Source organism: Apodemus sylvaticus, chromosome 2, assembly GCF_947179515.1.
Source record: "Apodemus sylvaticus chromosome 2, mApoSyl1.1, whole genome shotgun sequence".
Taxonomy (NCBI): domain Eukaryota; kingdom Metazoa; phylum Chordata; class Mammalia; order Rodentia; family Muridae; genus Apodemus; species Apodemus sylvaticus.
Window position 1 is genome coordinate 110,202,803 of NC_067473.1, and position 18,689 is coordinate 110,221,491.

The 18,689-nt window shown below is 36.1% G+C and overlaps 1 protein-coding gene across 2 annotated transcripts; it reads left to right on the top strand.

The window, feature by feature from the left end:
• The first annotated feature begins 799 nt into the window (after nt 1-799).
• Nucleotides 800-5,397, top strand: Lrrtm4 (leucine rich repeat transmembrane neuronal 4). Of its 2 annotated transcripts, none has more exons than XM_052174037.1 (2): nt 800-1,069; nt 3,573-5,397. In XM_052174037.1, the coding sequence occupies exons 1-2, from the start codon at nt 1,063-1,065 to the stop codon at nt 5,123-5,125; spliced, it is 1,560 nt and encodes a 519-aa protein (XP_052029997.1). In that variant the 5' UTR covers nt 800-1,062; the 3' UTR covers nt 5,126-5,397. The 2 variants fall into 2 exon arrangements, with proteins under 2 accessions (XP_052029997.1, XP_052029998.1); XM_052174038.1 differs by lacking the exon at nt 800-1,069 and adding an exon at nt 1,525-1,638.
• The last annotated feature ends 13,292 nt before the right edge of the window (nt 5,398-18,689 follow it).

Below are 18,689 nucleotides of genomic sequence, written 5' to 3' on the forward strand. Positions count from 1 at the left end.
TCAGGATAGCCTGCAAAGTTTAGAGAAGGGCCAGAATAATATAGAGATGGAATGTTCTTGTTTCTTTCATGATAGTGGGAACATGATTTGCATAAGAAAAAGTTCATTGCAAAAGTGAATGTGTGTTACAAGAAGCAGCTGCAATAAAATTGACAAGCTTTATTTCCATTATTGTCTGAGTTTCTGTTACACAGACACTTGGTAATTCAACTATAGCTGAGAAAGCACTTAAGTTAAATATATACACTTTTACAAAGTCATATTATAAATCACTTGATAAATGTACAATGTAGGAGACAGAATAGGTGTGACTGACAGAGGCTGAGAATGGAGTGATCAGACTTAAAATTTACAGAATTAGCTGTCTTTAAAAACCAAACACAGTGTGCTCTCTCCTGAATGGGATGGCATCCTTATGTGGTTATTTTTTAAAAATGAAATATAGACAAATCAACAATAATCATGAGTACAATAAAAATTATTCCTGCCATTGAAGGTGAGGCAATATTGTCTGTGACACCCTGGAAATCATTTTAAACCAAAAGCAACTTTCAAAACCTACTGATCACAGGCATTTGGAGGGAGAAAGACCTAGGAAGTTGCTAACAGCTGCTGCAGCTGTGAGGCATAAACCCAGCCGTAAACCTTTTATAATTTATAGTACTGGACTGGACGGGAAGTGGGGAGTGATCCTGTGCCTTTAATTTCCCTTTCTGAGCAGGGAAGGCTGCACAGCCCTGACAAGCTCACTTGTTCCTGTCTTTAATGTGCAATCTGTTTTCTCCAGCGGAGGGCACTCAGTGTATCACAAACTCGAGCATTAGCACCAACCAGCTCTGAGCACCATCAGTCTCTGGAAAGCCTTCTGAATTAGACAAGGGCTGCCTCTCAGCACAGCTACAAAACACTTTCAACCTGACCAGCTAAATGGATAAACCTAGCCTGCATAGCTTTTAAACTGGGGTCTCGCACAGCACAGGCGGCCTGGCTTGCTTCAACAGCTGCAAAATCCTGAGGATGAATTGCTTTATCTGGGAATGGCAAAAGCCCGCACAGTAAGGAATGCCAGGTATTCTGAGGATTTTTCCTGTCCTTTCCATTTTTTTTAAAATCCCTTCTCCTCTCTCTCTCTCTCTCTCTCTCTCTCTCTCTCTCTCTCTCTCTCTCTCTCTCTCTCTCTCTCTCTCTCTCTCTCTTCCCATAGAGAAGTTGGTTACCTCCGAGATGAGCTGTAGCTCTTTTCACAGATTGCCAATTTACTGCTAATGTGTCCCTAGTGAATTATACAATGGTCCTCAGAGCCTAGAGGCCCTCCCCCCTCCCGCACTCCCCCCAGGCTTCCTCTTCCCTCCCCCTTCATTCCACCCCGTGCTCATTTTTTTTTAAGTATACGTATATCTATATTATTTGTGTGTGTGTGTGTGTGTGTGTGTGTGTGTGTGTGTGTGTGTGTGTGTGTGTGTGCCTGTCCTCTCCGGGGAAGTTTACGTGGGGCTCCGGGCTCACATGCGGGCTCAGGATGGTTTGAATGACAGCTGCACTGTATCATGAAGGTGGTGGTGATTTCTACAGGAGAGACCAAATATAAGAAGAAAGCTGAGAGAGGGGGGCAGACGTTTTTTGGATGACAAAGGATGGGTAAGCGAACTTTTGTTGTTTTCTTCTCAGCAAAGCTGATCCTAATCCCGCATCCTCAGCTGGGCATTAGCTGCTAAAAGACCAGGAAACAGGCACAAAGCAGCAACCTCTACTTTACCGGGTGCCTCACTATAGTTGCTATTATATTTTTAGATCCTTTTCTTTTGGCAGTGTTTTAGTTTTTTTTTCTTTTTTCTTTTTTCTTTTTCTTTTTCTTTTTCTTTTCTTTTTTTTCCCCCAATCTATAAATGTATAACGCGGACTTAAACACACGCTGGAGGGATAGCTTTAAGATTGTCTCTAGCGTCTGCGTACCCACAGCTTGGGAACAGAGCATGAAATAAATACCGTGTTTGCTTCTATTTCCTGATAATCGGAGCCACACTTGTGTTCGGGTGGCTGTCAAAAAGATTGTTAACACTTGGTTGTGTGGGTGCAGGGGTGGGGTCTCTACTTTATCAGAGGTGGCACCGGAGGCTTGTTTGATCTTGGAAGCTGCATCCTGAATACAGCTTCCAAATTTCCAGTAGTCATTTGCCAGTTTTGTTTTTTTCAAGTGTGACTGGCTTGTTTTCCCTCCCTCTTTCTCCTGTCTGGGAGAGCGGGGTTGTATTTCAATGAGACTGAAGCTGACAGGAAAACAGAGTACAAGATCTTGTTAAATTTAAAATAAATAAATAAATAGAGAGATAAATAAAGAAAAGAAAAAAGACAACTCAGAGAGAGAGAGAGAGAGAGAGAGAGAGAGAGAGAATTTTTAGACTAGGATTTTATCTTAGTTTAAAACATGACTATTTAAAAAGAAATTATAGCCTGCAGTAGTTACTCTCTGTCCCCCTCCTTCCTGTTAAGAAATAATATACCTACTGTTGAAGGTGGAGAGGAATCCCCCTCTCTCGCAGTGACTTGAAAATGCGGCATAAATGCTAATAGATTGCAACTTTGCAGGCTTTCTGAAGTTAATGGAGGCAGGGGAGAGATGGCAGAGCTGTCAGTGACAGACTTCAGTAGGACAGGATGGTGGGGAACCTGATAGTGGGCTTTTTTTCTTATCTCTCAAATTTGCAAGGGCAACAATATGGGGATATAACTAGCAATGTACCTAATAACTTGATTAGTTTATACTCTACGTATTTTGTATACAAACTTGATCTCTTAGCTAGGGCTGGAGGTGTCTGTGGTATGGGTGATCAAGCATCTTAGCTCATGTATTCCTGGACATGGGACCAAAGTACACAATAACATGTTTCTTAACCAACTGAGAGCCCCTCACACTGTTATGAACCCTGTTCTGTGAGCTGTCTGTGTATATTCCCATGCCATTTTGCAGGGATCAGGAATCGCAGCCCTTGTATGCAGTCGGTATGTGATTCAGGCAGAACAAACTTGGATTACTTTGACAGCATCCCAGAAGCTCTTCTGCTAAATCACAGCCTGTTTGCTCAACTAGGAAAGATGTGCCAGAACCAGGTTTCCTAAGTCATGGTTCTGACCTTACCAAAAGATGCAGGATACTTCTGTTCAGTACTCTGGGTCGATAAAGTGACATCCAAATGTTATTGTTATTCAGATGTCAGCATTCAATGAAAAGCAATGCCCGGAGGTTTTCAGGGTTGGGATAGAGAAGTGCTCTTGAAACTCAGAGGTTTTTCCACAGTTCTACAGTTCTGTGATCTTATGAAGACTAAGGAGAAAAGAATGAGGTCTAAACAGCAAGCCTGGGCACTAAAGGAAGTAAGATTTTTTAACTGTGAAAATGTGTTCTTAAATGTACTATCTGGTTCTTGAATTAAAACAGGATATCCCTGCTCTGGGTTAGCCAGGGGTGCTGATGGTTTCTGTTTGTCAGTGTGACGCCCCTGATCTGGATAAGCCAGTGGTCCTGTACGGCTTCTGTTTGACAGTGTGCATCTGTGTTCTCTTTGCTATTGTAGGTTTCCGTCTAATCACGCAGCTGAAAGGCATGAGTGTGTTTCTGGTGCTATTTCCCACCCTGCTGCTGGTTATGCTGACGGGGGCTCAGAGAGCTTGCCCAAAGAACTGCAGATGCGATGGCAAGATTGTATACTGCGAGTCTCACGCCTTCGCAGACATCCCTGAGAACATTTCTGGAGGGTCACAAGGTTTATCCTTAAGGTTCAACAGCATTCAGAAACTCAAATCCAATCAGTTTGCCGGCCTTAACCAGCTTATATGGCTTTATCTTGACCATAATTACATTAGCTCAGTGGATGAAGATGCCTTTCAAGGGATCCGCAGACTGAAAGAATTAATTCTAAGCTCCAACAAAATTACCTATCTGCACAATAAAACATTTCACCCAGTCCCCAATCTCCGCAACTTGGATCTCTCCTACAACAAACTTCAGACCTTACAATCTGAGCAGTTTAAAGGCCTCCGGAAACTCATAATTTTGCACTTGCGATCTAATTCTCTAAAGACCGTGCCCATAAGGGTTTTTCAAGATTGCCGGAACCTTGACTTTCTGGATTTGGGCTACAATCGTCTCAGAAGCCTATCGCGAAATGCATTTGCTGGTCTTCTGAAGTTGAAAGAGCTCCATCTGGAGCACAATCAGTTTTCAAAGATCAACTTTGCTCATTTTCCTCGTCTCTTCAACCTGCGATCCATTTACCTGCAATGGAACAGGATCCGCTCTGTCAGTCAAGGCCTAACCTGGACCTGGAGTTCCTTGCACACCTTGGATTTATCAGGGAATGACATCCAAGCAGTCGAGCCCGGCACATTTAAATGCCTCCCCAATTTGCAAAAATTGAATTTGGATTCCAACAAGCTCACCAATGTCTCCCAGGAGACTGTCAATGCATGGATATCCTTAATATCCATCACCTTGTCTGGAAACATGTGGGAATGTAGTCGGAGCATCTGTCCTCTCTTCTACTGGCTGAAGAATTTCAAAGGGAATAAAGAAAGTACCATGATATGCGCAGGGCCTAAGCACATACAGGGTGAGAAGGTTAGCGATGCTGTGGAGACCTACAACATCTGCTCTGACGTCCAGGTAGTCAACACGGAAAGATCACACCTGGCTCCTCAAACACCCCAGAAGCCCCCGTTCTTTCCCAAACCTACCATCTTCAAACCGGATGCCATCCCAGCCACCCTGGAGGCAGTGAGCCCATCCCCGGGCTTTCAAATTCCAGGTACGGATCATGAGTATGAGCATGTGTCATTTCACAAAATCATCGCAGGGAGCGTGGCTCTGTTCCTCTCCGTGGCCATGATTCTCCTGGTGATCTATGTGTCTTGGAAACGGTACCCAGCCAGCATGAAGCAACTCCAACAGCACTCACTTATGAAGAGGAGACGGAAAAAGGCGAGGGAGTCAGAGAGACAAATGAATTCCCCTTTACAGGAATACTACGTGGACTACAAGCCGACGAACTCTGAGACCATGGATATATCGGTTAATGGATCTGGTCCCTGCACATATACCATCTCTGGCTCCAGGGAGTGTGAGGTATGAACCGTGATCCTCCTAAAACCATTTCCACTGCGGGGAAGGAGAGGTAAATGTTTGAGGCTCTAGTGGTGTGGCTAATCACTAGAAAGATTAACGACCCTTTTGCTTTGGGGTTTTGCTCAGTGTGAAAGGTTACTTAATTAAATTGCAACCACCAGGAAACTGACTACTTTAAAAAAAAAAATGGTTGAAACTTGAAAGAAAATCATTCAAGGATGGGATTAAGTTGTAATAAAATTCTATGTTAAAACACCTGTTTTTTTTCAGTTGTTTTGGTTTGTTTTTTTTTTTTTTGCTGTTCTTTTGTTTTTGTTTTCTAAAATAGTTTGTATAGAGAGGTTGGACTTAGAAACATGAATTCTCACAAACAAAACTACTCTGAAATTTATGTCTGGTTCTTGGTGATTGAGTTTTGTAATGAGGTAAAGATGGAAGAGCCAGTTTAATTTAAAATCCAATAAGTTAACCAAAATTATAGGAGGTAGTGACGATTTAAACCAAAGAGCATTTGACCCAAGGTTTGACTTATTTTGCTGTTAAGTTTTAGTTTGAATTTAAGCATGCAACCAGGAAGTCACAGCCATGTCACGTGTTGCTTATTATGCCAGCATAGAGACCGTCTAAGGCCTACTGTAGAGTTGTATAGAATTGTCTCACACTCCTAAGGATGTTTTCTTTCTACTATCTTTCCTTTTCTTTTGTTTATAATTACTAGGACATGGATCACTTTTCAATGGTTTCTTAAGTTATATTTGTGTTATACTAGAAGGACAGTGAATTTGCGTATTTTGCTTGCTCCTCTGATAACTAACAGACAGCCAACTTCGAGTGGATGACTTGGCAGTAACATAATGGCAGGCATGACAGAGCCTGATTGTTGTCTCTGCTGTCCTCCTCAAAAGAAAGGACAGAAACTCTTGTTAAAGTGACCCAAAACTAAGTCTTGCAAATATTTATAAATAAAAGGTATAACTTTGGCTGGGGTCTTTCTTATTTGCATAGAGAGTCCTCAAAGGTATGTCTGAATTTCATGTTGGATTCTTTTCATTTATATGAGAATAAGTTTGGTTGAGTTTCTGAGTATCTAATTTAAAAGGTCACTTATAAGAACACATTAATGAATAGAAGAGTGTTCACCCACTTCCATTTTCTGATTGAACTATACTGGATATATGTTGTTCTTTCATTGGTAAAATAATACTATGTAACAGCCAACTGTAAGGTTTTGTTGCCAGGATACTTTAGCTAATAGAAGGTTGTTCTGGCAATTGACTCTTTTAGCATCTGATATTAGATGGCATTTTCAAAAGTGAGTTTTAATGAGTGTTTAAAGATGGTGCTCTTTCTAATGTTACTTATAACAGTTAGGAAACATAATTTGTTCTTTGGTAACATATACCAAGTTTTCCACAGACCTAAATACATACCTTAATGAGAGTGTTTTCAGATGCTGCGGTGAATTTGAAATAATCACAGACTCAGTACAGTTTGGACTTTTTGAACTGTTCTTTGCTGAATTTGTTTTCTCTTTCTTGCTTTTTTTCTCATTTGTGTACTATTGAAAAATAAAATACATAATCCCAAATAATAAACCCCCCAAAGAAACTTGTATAAGTGATTGCCCTTAAAATTTAAAGAGAATAAAAACTTTCTATGAAAGTCTAACAAGGCTTGATGTTTTTCTTGCAAGCCCACATTGATACAGTGGAAGTGAATGTTCACAATGCAATTGCATCTTATTATAATCTGGGGTTTTCTTGTATCCATGATTCCCTGAAAGGCTGGTACCATGAAAGCTAATGGAAAACACAGGTCTATTCATATTTTCTTTGGAATAGAATGGTGATTTGAGATTCACTAAGAATGCAGAAAGACTTTCAAGGCAGGACTAGAAAAAAAAAAAAGGTGTCCTAAAATTTTCCAGAGTTCTTAAATTATAGGTATTTTTTTCAGACATCTTAGACATTATTGTGATGGGAAATAAAGGATGTTTTATTTCCTAAAAATGTAATTGAAAACACTTAATACCATATATGCAGAACAGATAACTGTGTAGTTATGAAACTGAACTGGCAGAATTAAGTATCAAGGCAGCAATCAACAAATAGCTTATATGATGCTGTAATGATGCTCTTGAGTCAAACAGGAGCTACACAGAAGGATCAAACTCTTTGTCCTGGAACTTGTAAGATGTTTGACTATATACATTTCACAACATTGTCTTCATTAGCCAATACATAAAACTTAAGAAGTTAAACTTTTAGAAACATCTTTTTCTTTTTTCAGAAACTTAAGTACATTCCCAAATAATGGAGCCATAACCCCTACTTTGGCTAAAATATCCATATATTGGTGTAATAGATGGATGTATAAAAAATAACAAAAGAAAATTCTGAGAATAAATTAGAAAGGTTCTCAGCTTCTTTCTTTATCAATAAACATTCCACTATTGAAAACTGCCCTTTAAAGAAAGGTTCGCTATGAAACAAGGACAGGAAAAAAGGCTTGTAATTTTTCGAAATATTTTAAAAGTTACTATAATCTATCTTTGCTCACGGCATTGTTTACAAAAATCATAACATCAGTAGCATAGACTAAACAGCTATTTGTACATTTATAGCATAATTTTTTGATTTAAAAAATAATAAACTCTCAAATAAAGCTGTAAGTTTTCCACTGGAACATGTTGCAGTGATTGTTAAGTTTCTAAGTCAATACTTTGAAAAAGAAACTATTCAATGGATGATTCTTTGTACTAATAGATTTATTTAGCTGTCATTAACTAAAGATAGTTGAGATATCCATTTTGCCTGTTTACTACTAATGTGAAACTGTAATGCCCTCTCATTAGGATGCGAAGTCGCTCATTAGCAGCTCCTCTGAGATAGCATCATCTTCAAATTCAGTGCATTTCCTTGTGTGTTTTGCAAGGAAAAGTTGTGAACAATTCATATGCAAATACCAGACTAACAAATTGAGGGAATATTTTAATAGCATAGGCAGTATTTCTAATCTGTATAAAAGAGGAATTTAGTAGATAGTTGTGAATGACTATTACGATTAATGGAACGAATATGAGAAACATACACACAATCTATTACCATACTGAGTCAGTAGTGTGGTTGTTTGAAAAGTTCGCTGAATGAACTTTGAACTAATGGATTCACCTAAAACTTGGGAAGATTTTATAAACAACTGCAATTGTTCATTTTCCAAACAACTTTTGAAATCTTATACAGTTTTTCCCATTCATCATATCACAGGGATTGATGCTTGTATATACGTATACATCTCACCCTTAGGTTTTATGAAGAACAAACTTTAGAATATATAGTTTTTCTGAGATTTGCTTTCTCAACTCACAAAAGTAAAGACATTTACAAAATTAGTCTATTTGAATACAGGGATAAGAAATACTTTCTAGCTGGTCCTTCATGTTTTAAAGCAGTGCTGTTGAACCACAAAAGTCAATGAAAAGAGTCTGCAATACTCGTCATTCAAAGTGCTTAAAATGTGAAGTTCTTAAAGGTTGTTCTGGAACATTCATTCTACAATGATGAGTACTACCACTAGGAAACATATCAGTATGGCTTACATCTATTTTCTACATTTTTGATATTCAAATGATATACTTTGAAATAAGTGTGTATAGACAATTTTAGTCTTTCATTGCTATGCAGTAAGGTAGTGTATATATATATATATAGACATATATATATGTATATATATATATAAGGCTAATGCTTTGCATCAAAATATTGAAGGTACTAGGTCAAGTTCAAACTATTGACTTGAGAAGTAATATTCCTTTGACACTTTAGAAGTTGACTCTTTTTGGTTTGCTGAGTGGAGTTCCTAGTGCTTGAAAGGTTTTGATAAATATTGAGAGAATATTCTTTGGTAAGCTGGGCCTAGTATCTTTGTCTCATTATCTACTTACTAAAATAGTTATAGAAAATACAACTATATTATGATGAATTAAACATCACAATGAGTTGTTATATTTGAAGCTATATCTTATATAGTCATATACAAAATATATAAGAGCTTGAACATGTATGCATCAGTATACACATGTGCCTGCTTATAAATATACACATATCTCTACAAACAAGGCAGAGGTGACGGGAGAGTAAAAGAGAAAAATATAGTTGACAACAGAGGTAATGACTACTTTCAATACTAATGAAAATAATGTGGTATTAGAAATATTAGGATTTGCTAGTAATACATTTTTCAAGTTAAACATATAATCTAGTTTTTTACAAAAGAAAATTTAATGTGATCCGATTAGAATCTTTATGACATATTGGCATTTGAGGATGACGAAGGTTTAGTCATTTCTTTTATCTTTAACCCATCAGCAATACTGTATTAAACCAGCATAGTATCTCCCACATTAAAGCAATCTTCAAACCAGTAAATTTTGTAAAATCTCTGCAGTCATGTACAGCATTAGGTCCAAAAAACCCAGACATGGAGGAGTAACTGAGCTATTTTTAATCCTTTCTCAATGATAAAAGAAAAAATAATACCCAGCTTATCAAAACTTCCTGCTCAGGTGAGCAGCCATACAGTGCCCTTTTTTGGAAGAATATACATATTCTAGACATTGTTATGATGAGCACCCATGGATGCAGGCACGCACACCCCTGCTTGTATCTTATGTTCTGCCAAGTAGCTACTTATTTTGAAAGCACTTAAAAGTATGAATGTCTTTTTTAAAATATCGATTGTCTGATTTGATCCAATTAAAATCTCTTTGTGAATAGTGTTTTCATTAGAATTTGAAATCAGTACTTGTGAAGAGTGACAGCTGCCAACAGGGACTGACATGACAAATTCAGGAAAGATTTCTTTTTAACTGACTAAAATGGTTCAGTTCTTTTCTGGGCTTTGCTAGAAGCAACAACTGAAGACATGGTTTGAAACATGGGGTGTGCTCTAAGAGTCTAATCTGAGAAGTCTTAGGCTTAAGAATGTATAGATTTGATTCAACTCAATGACTTACACAATCCCATTATTTTTCTTCTTGCTGCTTTCTCTATATTGGATAAAGTACATAATCTCCATCTTCAAATTTGCCTTCATAGACAGCACTACGCTTTAGAGGTTGTTGTGCAACATCAGCATTGGTGACTCATCTGACTGCTCGTGTCTCTATAGAGTTTGGTGTCAGTAAATCAAGGGGAGTGTGCCACCTTGTCTGTTACCAAGCACTGGGAATTATGAAACATGAGTATGTCTTTTGGTTAGGGAAACATGTGAAGTAATGTTGAATACCTTTTAAAAATTTAAATTCCTTCTACAGTACTAGAAGTAGCATTATTCATCCAGTCAGTTTAATAAAATCTCAATATTTTTAAAAGGGAAAGAAATTATGAGGCTATTTTTCTCATGCTTTCCATAGGCCATTGAAACATTAAGTCAGGGTTGAGGAAGGCTGAGAAAAATCACAGTACTTCCTATGGTATCAAAATCATTGGTTTTCAAATGAGTAACTGCTACATTTTTGAAAAGCCACCTTTAAAATCTTGTTAAATAGTTTAAAATGTTTCACTGCCCAGAAATGAAGGCTAAGCAAATTTAACAGTTGAGATATTTCTACCCTTTTGAAGAAAGGCATTTGGTTGCACCAAATACATGAGGATATGAGGATGTTTATTTTTTAACATTTTATTGTACATACAGTGCATGTATGTGTGTGTATACACATTTATATATATATATATATATGATAGTGACTAATGCATATGCCTATTGCAATGATACACAGGGATAGTTCAGATAATAATTTTTAGTAATCACGTCTTTATTTCCACCATGTGGTATCAAGACATCGAACTCAGGTTTTCAGGCTTGGTGGCAAGTTCTTTTTCCCACTGAGCCATCTCTTTAGCCTTGTTGCAATGTTTATCATCATAAGATTTGGAAGTAAAGTAAGAACAAAGTTGATAAGCTTTTAAAAAAAATTACTGAAATAATATAAATGTAAAATCTATCTAGACATGTATCATCTAAAAATTACAAAGAATCGTGACTAAGGAAAAAAAAACATTGAGACAAACTCAAAGTAATGAACTTTATAATACAAAACTTAGTAAATTTGCTTTGTAGCATTATTTTTATACATGGCAATATTTTAGTGGTGTATAAATGATATCATTATGTGTAAGCATTAATATAATTCTGAAATATTCTCCTTAATGATCCACATATACTTAAGTCTACATACCATTTTATACATTGCTGAAACAATAGTATATATGCATATATGTATATATTATAATAATGAAGACTTTTCTTTTGAATATGTATACCTAGTTCTTCACTAATTTACTAAGTTTATATGTGATTCAACTCCACACAACCAGTATTGCACTAATGTATTAAGTGGGATTTTACGTCATAGGAGTACCTCTGTTTGTGCCTTTCTGACCCTGAACTCAGTCTGAAATTTGAAAAATACTACAACCTCATAAGCAGTGTGTCTTAGGCTTTGACTCAGTTTTCTTTATATGCTCACTTTTCAGATGCCAGGGCAAGTGACACAAATGTCATCATAATCCTGGACACACAGGCCATCTTACTAATTTTTATTTGATTTTCTTTTAAACATTGTTCAATCCCTATAATCCGATGTAAAGAGAATGTAGCTATACTTTTAAAACTTCTACATAATTTTATAATGCTCATTTCTATGTAATAGTCAAATGTTTGGGACCTTCAAATCTCACTGAATTAAAGGATAAACAGTGTTTTCATTCAAACTAGGTTTAAATAAATTACTTGTTTAAGAGTATTATTTCTTTAGATTCTCAGATAAATACATATTTCAAAGTATAAATATAGAGTTATTCTTTGTTTTTATTGAGGGGATTTTGACATTTAAAGCTCAATTGTGTCCACATTACTTATGTAATAGCAACAATTAGCATTAGTCAGAGAAACAACTGCCCCAAATTCATTTGCATGTCTACTTTCACTTTACAGGAATAACAATTTTGCTTACTTGCCTAATTTTTGAAATGTACATCAATAGATGAATCAATTTGAAATAAAATGTTATTATAATTTTATTTCCTTTTTTATTTTTTTATTTATTCACTTTATATTTTGTTCATCCTGCCCCCTCCCAGCTACCAATTTGCATAATCCTTCCCCCCAAATCCCTCCTCTTCTTTTCTGATCAGGTGGGTCTCCTGGGTGTCCCCTGACTCTAGCACATCAAGGCTAGAAGGCTCCTTGCTTCCTCTTCCACTGAGGCCAGACAAGGCAGCCCAGGTAGAGGAACATTACTCTCTTCCCTCTCAAATCACCATTATGACAACACATTTGAAGTATTGAAAGATGTTAAATGACGATTTCTTACTTTTCTTACTGATTTAACAAGTGTTTTAAGTATATTCATAAGACTCAAATTTTCATTTTATCATACCCTAAATTTGATTGTGATGATGTCCCTAATATATAGTTTGATCTTTGTAGCATTGACATAAACAATTGACAGTGAATTACAAAAGACTTAAGTAAAAGGAAATAGAAAGTTATGCTTCCCGCATCATCTACTTTGTGGCCATGAGAGAAGAAAAATTGATATTTCTTTCTGTGTTTATAGATCTGTAGAAGAAAGAGCAGAGAGGCCAGCTGTGGAGTGTTTTAGGTTGATGGCTACCCACTGCATAGACCAGTATTGCACTGGTCCAGTGGTTAGATCAAAGGGCAAAAAGAGGTCTCAGATGTGAGACTGACTCCCTTTGCTCTACCAAGATTGGACAAGTAAATATGTAACTGACCTTTCCATGATATAATTTTTCTATCTATTGAACTGGGATAATAACTTTCCTAGTAACTGGCTGACATGATTAATGAGGCACTGTTTGAAAACTCTCTGCACTCCTTCACTGTAAATATAAATGATTATTAAGTAGAAGCCTTGATGTCTGTGGAAAAATGCAAAATCCAATATGGCTACATGATTTTTCTTGTTATCATTAGTTATTATGATGCCAATAATACACCTGACTTAGAAACAAGTATTTTGCTTATGCTTTTTTTCTAAACTGGATAATAACCCTGACTTTTCTGGCCTCTGTCTGAGCTGTAATTTAGTTTGGGCACAGGCACAGTAGTATTTAATAATACCTTAAGACTTTAAAAATATTCTATTGCCTGAGACTTTTATTAACCTTGCTAAGAAAGCAATATTTATGATTCTTTTATTGTCACTGTCTTAAAAAAGATCTGTGTTAGAAACACAACATATAAATCCTCAGACTCATCAACTGTTTGTTACCTCTCAATTCATTTTCTTGAAAAGAAAAAGTCCTTCTAATTCACCCAAATGCTCAAAAACCCAAAATGGGAGCTAGCAATAAATTATAGATTGGTTGTAGTTTAAAACCTTACTTACCAATTTCAAGAAGATGTGATAATTCTGTAGTGGATGTCTAAGAAATGTCAACATGACCACAGTTGATTTGACCTTTGGTGCCTTCTCTCACATACATGTAATAATTTAGTGGGGTGTCCATATCATACATATGGAAAGAGAATCAACTCCTGGGAACAGGTTCCTAAAGAAAAATGTGCGTCCATATAACTATCAGTCAAGTGATTACAAACTAGGTGGCTTCATTTTTAAAAAGGGAACATAATACTATAGGTTTATACTTATATAAGCTGTCCTTTGGTGGCCAAAACACTGATAATGTGGAGCATGGCTATCTATGTATCTATATAGCTGTTGACCCTATATCCAACTCTATAAATAATACATATATATCTCATATTTCATGATACATGTGAATACTTAAGTTATTCATTTTACTGAAATATCTACATTACATTATTATTATTTTTCTGCCCATCTATAACTTATATTGTAAAGTAACAATTTTTGCTTTCCACAAGGTCTACTTAACAATGAATGTTATTAAACAAGAAAAACACTGGTTAGTGTCCTTAAACACACACAAACACACAGAGAGAGAGAAGAGAGAGGAGAGAGAGAGAGAGAGAGAGAGAGAGAGAGAGAGAGAGAGAGAGAGAGAGAGAAGAGAGAGGAGAGAGAGAGAGAGAGGAGAGAGAGAGGAGAGAGAGAGAGAGAGAGAGAGAGAGAGAGAGAGAGAGAGAGAGAGAGAGAGAGAGAGAGAGAAACTACTTTATGAGGTCATCCTCAAGAATGAATCATACAAGACAGGTTTGGTGGAATACTCTAGAGGTGGAGGCAAGGAATCAGGGGTTCAAAGTCATCTGTGGCTATTTGTGAATTTGAGTCTGAGATCATGAGATACTTGTTAAGAAGGAAGGAAGGAAGGGAGAAAGGGAGGGAGGGAGTAAGGGAAGAGAGAAGAAGGGAGAGGGGAGTGGGAACGGGAAGGGGAAGGGGAAGGATGGGGGATACACTGGTAAATAAGCTTGAGCTCCTGAATCCTCATTCTGGAGATCACTGTGGTCCTGGTTCCTGATGTCCAGGAATTACCACCATTTCAGAGACCATATTCAAGTGTAACCAACAGCCCAATCCCTTAGCATTTCTCAACCCAGAAATCTAAGTAAGTAATGGTGGATTCCTTTGGTAAAGTCTTGGAAATAAACAGACAGTTAAATAATAGGAATTTTGGGAAGGTAGGAGAGTTCTTCACATGGCTCTGGGTTCTAGGTGGGTGAGTAAACTGGCTCAGACCTGGGAACTGATTGTACAAAAGCCATTTTCTCTAAGTGGTTTCAGTTAGGCTTTCATTCCTCTGATCATACAATCTATTTAGAAGTCTGTCTACACCGCTCTTTTGAGGGACTCTATGACTCTTTAGGTGACCCCTTTTAGTCAGGCTCTCACAGTGTTTTGATATCCTATCATTGAGGTAAGTCTTTGACCATGTCTAAGTTGAAGGAGTGATGGCCTTGGGCCTATACCTCCCCATGATCATTAGCTTCTATTGTACTTACAGGTCACAATTCCTACCATAAATGCTTATGCTATTATTATTTTTTTTTTACTTATTAACTTTACACCATGGTCACTGCTCCCTCCCTGTCAACCCCCTTCCTCCTCCACTTCTCTGAGCATGTCGGGGGGCCTCCTGGGCATCCCTTCACCATGGTACTTACTCCTGCCAGGGTAGGCACATCCTCTTCCATGGAGACCAGACATGGAGACCAATTAGAAGAACATATCTCATATATAGGCAACAGCTTTTGGGATATCCCAAAACTGGACAGATATGAAGACCAACTTATGCTGCTATGTATGTGCTGGAAGTCTGAGGTCCAGCCCATGTATGTTCTTTGGTAGTTGGTTCAAATTCTGAGAGCCTCCAGGGTCCAAGTTAGTTGACTCTCTGGGTCTTCCTGAAGGATTCCTATCCCTTTTGTGGTCTGCAATCCTTTCTCCTATTCTCCCATAAGAGTCCCCCTACTCTAAGTTCTCATCCACAGAGAACAGCTACATAGTTCTCTTTACCTCAACCTTATCTCCTTAACCTCATTCTTTCCTGCCCATCCTGAAGCATATATATAGACTTTGCTGCTAAAAATTTTGAATTTATTTTTCTTTTAATCTTTTTGTAAAAATTGAAACATACTTAGATCTCAAATCTGAAACTTGAAAGGAAATGGAATATAAAATTTACAAAATTTGCCAGTCAAAACCCGCTTGACAACCTGTCCACAAATAGTGCCTTTTTACTCAAATGATAATAGTGTATGAATCAATTTAAGTTAATATCCCATGATTCTCTTTTTATTGTAAGCATAACATGTTCCTTAGGAATTTTTTATGCTCAGTAACTGGACAAAAGATAGGCCAGGATTATTAGAAAATAAAGAAAATATCTGTTTATATTGTCATTGGAATTTCCTGTAAAATTTTATTGAAACACAGTGTTTAATTATATGAGCAAATATTCCCATTTTATTACATTATGTTGTGTGCTTATATATGTATTCCTATTTCTGAAACAACTAAGTATATAAAAAATTTTACTTCCGTAGAATAACTTATTTTTTGTATCGTACCTTTAATAAATGTGTTTTGAGAACTATCTTGAAATATTTAAAGATAAAATTATTAATAAATTAAGCAAAGCTATTAAATTTTAATGCAGAGAGAAAACTATTGGGGAATTCAGATGTTTACTTCTAAAATATTGTCTAACATATCAAACCACAGATATATGTGTTTAGATGTGGTCAAAACAATACAAACCTGATCCTGAAATCTAAGTGGTTAAAGAACCAAAATGAACACTTTAAAATCCTCATTTTAGGATAATAAGTAATATTTATTAATTATGTTTTATTTCATAATTTTCTTAAAAATCTTTTTTCTTAAACAATTATGTAGTCCCATAGTTTATAAATAGCTCTGTTTTATAATTAAAACATTATTGTACAGAACCTACAAAACAAATTAAACTTGAAGAAGACAGGCCTACTAGCATATTCCTTTCAGCCTAGAACCTGCTTGGGGTGGGGCAGAAGCAAAAATATCTCTGTGAGTTCCAAATTTTCAAATATATATATATATGGAAGATGGCCTAATGTCACATTCTTTTAAGCCCAAGTACCTGGTCAGGATGGAACAGAAACAGAAATATTTCTGTGAATTAATTCCATGTCGTCATTATCACATTCATCATCATCATCATCATCATCATCATCATCATCATCATCATCCATGACAGATTTGGAACTAGAAAACCCATTAACTTTATATCATCCTTTGTGAATCATCTCCCCATTACCTGCATAGCATCCTACCCTTTCCCTCAATGATCTCCTTTCTTGTTCTTGTCTCTACATGTTACACTATACTTCATGAACATGTTTACACATATGATTATTGGATCCTAGTCACAGCTCTATCATCAATAACCTCCTGGTGCATGTGGATTCTTAGAAGGAGAGCATGATCCCAAAGAAAACCTAGAATACTATTTACCTCATTTTTTTTCAAGCTTCTTCATGGCCTTTTATGTGAACTCAAGATTTACAAGAATTTCAACTTTTCTACATGAACACCAACTTTAATAATTTTTTTCAGCAATCTGAGAGCTTTGATTTGTTTACTCCCTAATGTGTTGGGTTTTGTTTTTGTTTTATTTTTTGATAAAGGATTTGACCACTGGGTTTCCCTTTTCTGTTCCCAAATACACAAATTCAAGATATTCATCACCACCAACCGTGCTTTGTCTGTCTGCATCTTATAGGTTTTGTTTTCATTTTTTCAATGTCATCTTAACAGCTATCAAGTTTAGCCTTTACAGCCAGTTTTGGGTTTTGTTTTTGTTTTGGGGAGGTTGTTTGTTTTGTTTTGTTTTAGTAGCAGTTCCTATTATGGATTTATCAGGGATTTATTAGGTTTTGATAATTTTGTCTACATGTTCAGCTTTATATTTCAGCCGTTAATCTGTTGAAAACTCATTTTTACACAGGATGGAAAATAGAGACTGACTGGGTTTTCTCATTAAATAGTTCATTTTTTTCTAGCATTATTAGGTCAGAGGTGGGAAGTGAAAGCATTCATGCTTTCCAGATACTTTTGTACTTTCTGCAGATGCCAAGTGTATTAGAAGCATGCTTCTAAACACTAAAGAAAGTTAGTAAACTTATGTATGAATGAATATATTTTCTATAAGAACAAAATTCAACATAAGTGTTTAAAAGACCATCTTTCTCCTATCTTCATATGTACAACTCAAATAAAATTTTCTATGTTTCTCTATTTTCTACCCAAACACACACACACACACCATATATATATATATATATATATATATATATATATATATATATATATATATATACTCAAAAATACACATATACTCAAATTGGCTAAAAGTCTGAGAGTCTGTGAAATCCTTTTAAAATAATGAGAAACTCTCATGGTGTAAAGGAAATATTGTGAAGGAAATGACTGTGGTATAAGGTTCCATTTCAACCAACATCTTCTCACCTAAACAGGAGCTGGCCAATAATACTTGAAGACTCCGATATATTTATTACAATATATGAATAAATATTAATAGTAAAAACTCAATTGCATTGGTTAATTTTAGTATATGCTTTTAAAATTGTTAATTCAAAAATTTGATGTGCAAATTAAATGACAAAGACAATACGAAAATAAAAACAATTTTTAAAACATATTCTTATTGCCTAAACCTTTCAGAATAATATTAATAGGTAATATTAAACAATTAAGATGATACATGTCAAAAGACTTTACTTTTATCTAAAATAATCAAATTGTTTTATTTGCCCCTATTTAATATTTATATTTATTTGAGGATTTCATAACTTAATTGATCAAATCCATGCCTTGCTTTCTCCCTTTCAACTTCTCCCATCCCCTTGCTCATTTTTTCTTTCCCAAATGCATGTTTCCTCTAACTTCAAGCTCATTTACAGCTATATAGCCTATCTATTCTAAGTCCATTTACTGCCATATTCCATAGTCCACACTTATTCAAAAAAATATTTCATCTACTTCAGTAAGTAGCAATAATGAATGACATGCTATTTTTCAGCAATGGACAAAACACATTTTTAGCCAAATTCTTGT